Raw genomic sequence first — 10,000 nt, 5'->3', positions numbered from 1 at the left:
GTGTACCTTTTCAGTTTAAACAAGAAAAAATATAACATTGCCTTTAGTTTGCCATATATTGAGCATTATTTGGACCATGTGTGCAAAATCACCCGTGTAACATGGAAACAATAAAAGACAAAAAAACTGCATTTATAAGGCTGAAAACGACTTTTATTCAGTTATTATTGTTGAATCACAAGCCATTATAGAGTTCAATATGAAATGACTACATGCAAACAACAAAATAATGTTTTTTTCAAAGTTCCATGCATTCGTCAAAATTTCAATACAAAAATGAAAATTAATTAATGATATCCTGATCAGAACATGTTGATACATGGCATTCATTCAGTCTTATTGACATTTAACCTTCACAATAGCATATATACAAAGATTTGTTGCTCTAAGACAAAATGTTAGAAAGTTATCCCAAAAGAATGCAAAATGGTCACCGATGTAACATGGAAACATCACTTTTGTAACAAAGAAACGGTTATGCTTTTTCCCACAAACTTTACTAAATGAAGCTGATTTTGCAACCAGATTCTTCTTAGGTAAAATGCCAAACACTAAAACAGGAACAGAAAGACAAGTCGCGTAAGGCGAAAATACAATATTTAGTCAAGTAGCTGTGGAACTCACAGAATGAAAGTGAACGCAATGTAATTTTTCAGCAAGACCGTATACTCGTAGCATCGTCAGTCCACCGCTCATGGCAAAGGCAGTGAAATTGACAAGAAGAGCGGGGTAGTAGTTGCGCTAAGAAGGATAGCACGCTTTTCTGTACCTCTCTTTGTTTTAACTTTCTGAGCGTGTTTTTAATCCAAACATATCATATCTATATGTTTTTGGAATCAGGAACCGACAAGGAATAAGATGAAAGTGTTTTTAAATTGATTTGGACAATTTAATTTTGATAATAATTTTTATATATTTAATTTTCAGAGCTTGTTTTTAATCCGAATATAACATATTTATATGTTTTTGGAATCAGCAAATGATGGAGAATAAGATAAACGTAAATTTGGATCGTTTTATAAATTTTTATTTTTTTTTACAATTTTCAGATTTTTAATGACCAAAGTCATTAATTAATTTTTAAGCCACCAAGCTGAAATGCAATACCGAACCCCGGGCTTCGTCGAAGATTACTTGACCAAAATTTCAACCAATTTGGTTGAAAAATGAGGGCGTGACAGTGCCGCCTCAACTTTCACGAAAAGCCGGATATGACGTCATCAAAGACATTTATCAAAAAAATGAAAAAAACGTTCGGGGATTTCATACCCAGGAACTCTCATGTCAAATTTCATAAAGATCGGTCCAGTAGTTTAGTCTGAATCGCTCTACACACACACACACACACACACACAGACACACACACACACGCACATACACCACGACCCTCGTTTCGATTCCCCCTCGATGTTAAAATATTTAGTCAAAACTTGACTAAATATAAAAAGCTGGACAAAATCAAGCAAACTTTGCCCCCAAAAAGAGAAACATTAATGAAAAGTTCATCACCGACGTAACTCGGAAACGAACAACCAGACATGTATTATAAGGTTTGACATGAAGAATGCAAATGTTCAAAAGTGGTTCATTCAATTGTTAAGACAATAAACCAAAGGCATTGGTTACATATAGAACAGTTGCCACTTGCAGTTAATTAATTTATTTTAAAAGAAATAATGCCCCCTGGCATTGAAGGTGGGGTCACGAATCATGGTTGCATCAGATGTAGGGACTAAGGAAATATCATCGATCCCTGGAAAGCAATAGTAGTTCCCCTTCGGTTTCCTTCGAAGGAACGTTACCACCAGTTCATCAGGTCGAATCTCTTGCACCTGAAACATGCAAGTACCTGCGATTTCAACTAAAGATTGATGAGTGTACTAGTTTCACTAACATGAATTTGTTTAATGTCTATCAAGATTTTGATGCATCCACATTCACTGGCTAAAAACAAAATAAAGTAATTATTTTGTTCAGACTTACCATTCCATTGAACATACAACTTTTACAATTAAAGAAAACATTGACACTTACCGTTCCTTTAAATGGATTTCGGAAATTTAATTTTGATCATAATTTTTTATATTTTTAATTTTCAGAGCTTGTTTTTAATCCAAATATAACATATTTATATGTTTTTGGAATCAGGAAATGATGTGAAATAAGATGAACGTAAATGTGGATCGTTTTATATAAAAAAAAATTAAATTACAATTTTCAGATTTTTAATGGCCAAAGTCATTAATTAATTTTTAAGCCACCAAGCTGAAATGCAATACCGAAGTCCGGCCTTCGTCGAAGATTGCTTTACACAAATTTCAATCAATTTAATTGAAAAATGAGGGTGTGACAGTGCCGCCTCAACTTTTACAAAAAGCCGGATATGACGTCATCAAAAGTATTTGTCGAAAAAAAAGAAAAAAACGTCCGGGGATATCATACCCAGGAACTCTCATGTCAAATTTCATAAAGATCGGTCAAGTAGTTTAGTCTGAATCGCTCTACACACACACACGCACAGACAAACAGACACATACACACACATACACCACGACCCTCGTTTCGATTCCCCCTCTATGTTAAAACATTTAGTCAAGTTTTGACTACGTGAAATCGAAAGAAAAACTATTATTAACAAATGTTTAGCCTAATTTTTCACTTCATAGAATATCATAGCAGCAAAAACTCACCTTTTCTCAAGAACCTTGGGTGTTGATCACTGTCGTAACAAAATCACAGACTTCGGAAACATTCTCGAAATCTTTCTTCGCTGCTGGAACCTGAACTATTTCTCTCTGTAACTGCGCATGCGTAGTCACCCGCACCTCTAAGTCACTACGCGCAAAATAGTTCTAATCTTTCTTCAAAACTCTGAACATTATTTGCAAAACCGTTCACCATCGTAACGGAATTTTGAAGAAGCATGTCATATTGCGCAACTTTCAACTTAGTTTGCAGATGCAATTTTGAGAAAATAATACTTAAATAACATTTAACTTAGCGAGTTTCTATGCCCTTTCATGTCAAGATCGTGTTGAAGATGAATATGCAAATTCTAAAGTTCAAATTTAGGACTTGTTGCTGTTGCACGCGTGTGGAAACCTATGTTACGACAGTGATGGCAAACTTTCAAGCGATTAATTTCGTTTAAAAAAACAATTCTGTGGACAAAATAACATTTCAACTGTCAAGTACACTTAAACCAAACACACATAACAAAAATAGCAGTCCTTGGACATTCTGAACGATTCTTGTAGTGAGGTACAAAACTAGTTGATGGTTCATGTCACAGATCAGACCTCCATTTTTCACGCATTTAATCATTTCTTTCGCAAAACAACCTTCATAATAATCATGCAAAATACTCAGTTTTGTTTGTACTATTTCTTTATTCATTTTACTTCTCAAAAATACCAATATCATGATTTAAAATTCAGTATGTTTCAATTGTGGGCTAATTTGATTATGGCACACACAAAAGGATCAGTTTCTGAGACGCACCCATATACATGTAGAGATAACTCCACATGCTGTTTCTCTTGGAAACAAGTAAACCATTATGTGATAATATTTCATCATTACTTGATATTCATAATGCATTTTGAAATGTCTTTTTAATTGTGACATGTTAATTATGTAAATTGTATTGTAATTAACTTAACTTCTATTTCTGCTTGTTATTAATCGAGTTAGCCTACCATCAATGGGCGAGGGCCTACATTGCTTATTCTGTTACCCTCGATAAATAAAGTTCAATTCAATTCAATTCAATTCAATTCAATTCTCTCTCTCTCTCTCTCTCTCTCTCTCTCTCTCTCTCTCTCTCTCTCTCTCTCTCTCTCTCTCTCTCTCTCTCTCTCTCTCTCTATCGCGCGCGAAAAACCAACACCACTAATTCGCATACCATCACTATTTCATTCCAGTTTAACAACCTCATCAAAAACATCAATGTTTATTTGCAGGTAGCTCACAATCCTAACCGCCATCCCCACCACCAACCACACCACCCCAAACGACACCCACCACCACCACCACAATCACCACCATGGCCTACCCAAACGCCGCCGGACTTCAAGCCAAATCCGCTAAAAGCAACAACGACGACGACAACGCCTTGGACGTGAACGATCCCAACCTCAGCCTGAATCAGAAGTTACGCCTCCACTACAAAAGGGGGTTCGCCGAAGGCAATAAGAAATACACCAGTGTCATACGAGCCACCTTAGTTCTCATATCTGTGATCAATCTGTACCTGACGCTCCACTATTTTGTGCCCTTCACCTTTGAAGATTTCCCGCCCATGGCCCAGTACTTCATCAAGGTCTTCTTCTGCTTTCTCCACATCAACCTGTGGGCCAACTGGTTGTGTATCGTCTGCTACACGTTGGTATTTTTTGTCTTATGATGTTTTGGAAGTCCCCCTTTGTTAAAGGTACTGAACTTTTCAAATCCAGGTGCACGGAGCCCCTGGGGCTTTTAGTCATACCTCAATCAATCAATATGAAGCTTATATAGCGCGTATTCCGTGGGTACAGTTCTAAGCGCTTGTCGAAGAGTTGTCAACACAGGACTAACAAAGAAACTAACATCTTCAGACGGACACGAACCCTATCACACACTAGCAAACCCTGGTAAACATACAACAAACAACTGTTTAACAACAATGTACACATCAATAGCTAGGTCCAAACAAAATAATATTAAGCACAAAGAAAACACCTCTCACAGAGCACAACACAAGAATGTCTTTTGGGGCACAACACATCACGTCGAGCATGAAAGTCGCAGCCAGCTACGGGAAGAACTGAGTCTTCAACCTACTCTTGAACGCGTCAAGAGAGGGGCTCTGGCGAAGCTCAAGCGGCAGGGAGTTCCAGACGGAGGGGCCCGCGGAGGGAAATGCACGCTGACCAGCAGATGCGAGTTTCGAGCGAGGGATGTGGAGGCGGAGAGGTTCAGCAGCAGAACGAAGGGGACGGTCGGAGGGCTGGGTGTACAGGTCCAGGGAGGATTGAAGGTACTCGGGAGCAGAGTCGTTGAGACACTTGTAGACCAGAGTGGACAGTTTGTAGGAGATTCGGTTGTTGACAGGAAGCCAGTGCAAGGAGCGAAGTAGGGGGGTGATGTGGTCTCGCTTCGTCTTCCTCAACGTCAGCCTGGCAGCGGCGTTCTGGACTCGTTGTAGGCCATGAATGGATGAGGCGGGGAGGCCAGCCAGAAGGGAGTTGCAGTAGTCCAGACGACTGAAGATGAGGGAGACAACCAGCTTGACACAGGCGTCGTGGGTGAGGTAGCGACGGATGGAGGCGATGCGTCGTAGGGGGAAAAAGCAGGTCTTGATGATGAAGGAGATGTGTGTCTGCATGGAGAGAGTGGAGTCGAGAAAGACGCCAAGGCTCTTGACAGCAGGGGAGAATGGAACAGTCGCGTCATCCAGCTGGAGGTCGGTCACAGTGAGGGAAGCAATCTTCTGTCGTGTTCCAACGAGAAGGGCCTCCGTCTTCTCACTGTTCAGCTTCAGCTTGTTCTCAGTCATCCAGTTCTTGATGTCAGTGAAACAACTGGAGATGGATCCAAGGAGATCGTCAACGTCCTCCGGCTTGGCGCTGTTCTGGAGCTGCGTGTCATCGGCAAAGGAGTTGTAGTTCAGGCCGTGGCGTTCGATGACCAGGGAGAGGGTTGGGTGTACAGGGTGAAAAGGACAGGGCCGAGGACAGATCCTTGTGGGACTCCGAAGTGGACAGGGACAGGCTGAGAAGAGAACGAATCAGTGATGACAGTCTGAGAGCGGTTCTGGAGGTAGTTCCTAAACCAAGAGAGGGCGGTGTCGTGAATGCCGAACGTGGAACTGAGGCGATCGACGAGTAGCTGGTGGTCGATCGTGTCGAAGGCCGCGGAAAGGTCCAGCAGCGCAAGGGCAGAGACGAGACCGCTATCTCTTGCGTTCAGGAGGTCCGTGGTGATTCGCAGGAGCGCCGTCTCGGTGCTGTGGTGAGGGCGGTACGCTGACTGGTACACTGGCATCAGCGAGTTCCGAGACAGGTGGGCGCTCAACTGCTCCAGGATGATACGCTCCAGAAGCTTGGAGAGGAAGGGCAGGTTGGACACAGGACGGTAGTTCTTCAACTTGTTGACGTCAAGGCCGGGCTCAGGCAGCTATCCGTTAGAAGAACTACCAAGTTTCATTGACTTGCACCCAAAGAGTCAAGAACTGGGATTTTTTAACGAATTAATTTCGTACTCGGACCCGGCTGGTCTTGACCTATTTTTGGATCTAAATTTAAATCAGGTAGATCACCACATCATGCACAAAAAAAGACACGTCACTAAAGCAAACTATGTCAGACGTCATCATGAGTTTGTGTAAAACAAAATGGAGGCCGGAATCACTCAGTTGAATCGAACGCCGACCAAAACTGTCGAGCTTCACAGATGTCGTCGTTGGGTAGTTTTGGGTTTGTTTTACTACCATAGGAGGATTTTTGAACTGTAAATGCACTCAGCTGCAACAAAAACGCAAAACGAAGGCTGTGAGCTGCACTGTGCCTTTAATCATGATGATCATGAGTCAAAGAGAAAGCTTGAGTGTGAAGGAGTCTTACATTTCACTACTACAGATTGACTAGTTGTCGTGTTTCAGCATGAGCAGTAGGCCTACTTATATGCTTACGATAAGAAAGAATCTACGCTCACAAATTATCCTCTGTAGGTTTTCTTCTGTACTGAATGGTTTCCGTTTATCTAAATGAATCAGAGAAAAGGCTCGATTGTTAAGAAGTTTTTCATTTTGCTACTACAGAAATTGTCATGTTGAAGATATATCCACAACTAGATGATTACCCGCTTCGCCGGGTACCGGCTTCGCCGGGAAGAAGTAGAGCCGAAAACCAGGCTGCGCCTGGCGCCGGCTTCGCCGGCGCACGAAGGAAAGGAGATAAACGCGCAAAACACTGGAGACCTTCTAAAAATAGTAACGTGCAGTGACCTTCTAAAAATAGTAACGTAGTAACGGGAATATGGATTGACGCCACACGGAGGAAGGGAGATAATTGCGGCTGAAAACACTGGAGAAGATAAGGAAGAGTTACTGGTAGTGGATCCCGAAAACAAAAAACAAAAAAATTGGTTCAGCGCGCACAGCGCTGCGCGCTGAGAGCACGTGTTGAAATATCTCATCGATGAGGTTGTGTCCGGGGTGTAGCTGAATACGGTGTCCAAATTTGAAAAAGATCCACCGAGAACTTTGACCGTGCATCGCGAACAGACAGACAGACAGACAGACAGACCTAGTCGTCTATATATATATATATAGAAGGTTTACATGTACAGAGGAGCTGGGAAAAAAAACTCACATATTCATTGTCCTCTATAGCTTGTCTTTTGCATTGGAAGACTTTCGTTTATTTTAGCATCAGTTAGACTTTGCGTCTCGTTATGTGTTGATATCAAATGAATGTTTCAGGATAAAATGGTCTTATGGGGAAGGGAGGTGGGGGGAGGAGGTATGCTCAGGATGGAAGCTACAAGCTCGAGTAAAGGGGAGACGCGACGAGCAGGAACGTGTTAAATTCCTCTTTTGGAAGAGGCAGCTGTGGTTCTAGTATGGCGGGGGTGAACGATATGCACACTCTTTGGCAGACAGAACAGACAACATGGACTTCATTAATGTTCATGTTTTATTCCGCCACAGGCCTCTCAGTAAGCAGAAAGACTCACATGAGTCATAGCTAATTACATGGAGCTTACACATCATCAAAGAAACGAATGTACACCACCATAAATGACATTGCACTGAATAGTGCGTTGGGGTACTTGGTGATTTGGTAGAGGTAGGGGGCAACTCGGGACAGGGGAACAGCAAGTCCTTCATTGGATTATTCGATACCACTCAGAACAGTTCAGCCGATGCCGGGGTATCAACTTTCGAGCCAAAACTAACCGAATAATTAAACGCCTTGTCGGAAACGTTCTAGCCGATGGGTATCAACTTTCGATCCAATACTAACCGAATGTTTAAATGCCTTTCGTTTCTTTCTCACCCTCACAGCAATGAATACGTCCCATCCAAGGACCGCCCTGACATCGACGTCCAGGTCTTTTACGACAACCCGCCGGATCGCTTCGGCGCCAACGTCTCGCTTCACCAAGGCAACGGTCACGTGGCCATCGACGTCACGGAGAAAGGGGGGCTACCCTGGCGGTACTGCAAGCACTGCGATCTAAATGTTCCCCCGCGCGCCCACCACTGCCGGATTTGCAAGACGTGTGTGCTCAGAAGGGACCACCATTGTTTTTTTGTGGGCACTTGCATCGGCCATTGGAATCAGAGATATTTCGTCATGTGGGTTGCCTACGTAATGCCCATTGGCTACCTCGGAACTTATTTGACCATCAGCTATTTGCGCCACAGCCACGCAGAAGATCATTCGCTGTGGGACTACGCTGTGCCTGTTGCTGTGTATAAGGTAAGCCGGTTATTTACTTTACTGTACACCATAAGCTTCTACACTGAGCACAAAAGGTTAATGTTATTTTTTGCCAGGGGTATGGCCTAAGTTGTAAACATCAGTCAGTGTTTCGGTCAGAACGTTATGATCGGCGGCTTTCAATTCAAAGTGCACGGAGCTCCAAGGGCTTTCAGGTATGCCTCAGGCATCTATCCATCTTAGATTATACCAAGTTTCATTGACCTTGCAAGGAGTTCAAATCTACAATTTTTTGTATAAATTAATTTTCATCATTTTCATCATGTATGACAAACCGCATAAAGTTTCGTTTGGCTCGTAACACTAAGGGTACGAGTATTTATTTGTAAAATAGTTGTGTAAAGCTTTTGACTGTTTATATCGTTTTGGTTTGAATCTTGGCAAAGAAAGTTTAAAAGTCTAAGTCGTGCGCTTCCCGTGAAAACATCTCACCATCGCAGATCTGACCAGGCTTTTACATTGGACTCCACTTGGGCACATACTAAAAACTAACAGCCTTGGTCAGTTGGTGCGTTCTGTGCAACGTCGGATTTGTTCTTTATAAATAAACTAGATGAATACCCGCTTCGCCGGGTAGCCGGCTTCGCCGGGTAGCCGGCTTCGCCGGGAAGAAGTACTTAGAGCCGTACGCCGGCTTTGCCGGGTCCGAACAATGGACCCGCCAAGCTTAGGTCCCTCCCAGATTCGTGGAATGGGAACAGCAGGAAAATGATTCAGTGGCCATAATGCCATTCCTGACCATATCGAGTCACATCCTTGCCGACGAATGTAACCGTGTTAATCACCTTTGGAGGCGAACTCCACTCAAACAGGATTGAGCAATTTAGAGCTTATCTCTAAGCCCTTTTGAACTGTTATGGCTTTTCAAAGGAAGGCCAGTACATACAAATACACAAAAGCCGCCAGACCACATCACAAACAGAACTGAACAATCCATTTTTTTCTTTCCTTCATTTGGTGTTTAACGTCGTTTTCAACCGTTCAAGGTTATATCGCGACGGGGAAAGGGAGGGGATGGGATAGAGCCACTTGTTAATTGTTTCTTGTTCACAAAAGCACTAATCAAAAAATTGCTCCAGGGGCTTGCAACGTAGTACAATATATGACCTTACTGGGAGAATGCAAGTTTCCAGTACAAAGGACTTAACATTTCTTACATACTGCTTGACTAAAATCTGTACAAACATTGACTATATTCTATACAAGAAACACTTAACAAGGTGTTGCCCACATAGAGACACACACACACACACACACACACACACACACACACACACACACACACACACACACACACACACACACACATACACAAACACAGAGAAGCCGTATATATAGAGAGATAGATGACAGTGTATTTTTCGCGTGGCTATAAATTGATTCGACCTTTGCACTTTTACAGTGAGGATAATTTACGGGTCCAATTTACGTTCTGGACACTGCGGTGACCTTCTAAAAATAGTAACAGAACGCCGGGAATATCCGAAGATGCCCCCTCATACTATAGTGCACCA

General features: G+C 42.4%; 1 protein-coding gene across 1 annotated transcript in view; it reads left to right on the top strand.

The window, feature by feature from the left end:
- The window catches only part of LOC138980306 (palmitoyltransferase ZDHHC22-like), an 18,788-nt gene that overhangs the window by 606 nt on the left and 8,182 nt on the right, over nucleotides 1-10,000 (top strand). The window contains exons 2-3 of the mRNA XM_070353168.1: nucleotides 3,963-4,383; nucleotides 8,048-8,465. Coding sequence (XP_070209269.1) covers nucleotides 4,046-4,383; nucleotides 8,048-8,465 — 756 coding nt within the window. The 5' untranslated portion in view covers nucleotides 3,963-4,045. The remainder of the gene's footprint in view (nucleotides 1-3,962; nucleotides 4,384-8,047; nucleotides 8,466-10,000) is intronic.

Source organism: Littorina saxatilis, linkage group LG11 (genome assembly GCF_037325665.1).
Source record: "Littorina saxatilis isolate snail1 linkage group LG11, US_GU_Lsax_2.0, whole genome shotgun sequence".
Taxonomy (NCBI): Eukaryota; Metazoa; Mollusca; class Gastropoda; order Littorinimorpha; family Littorinidae; genus Littorina; species Littorina saxatilis.
The sequence above is the reverse complement of the archived record's forward strand: the minus strand, read 5'-3'. Positions and strand labels throughout refer to the sequence as shown.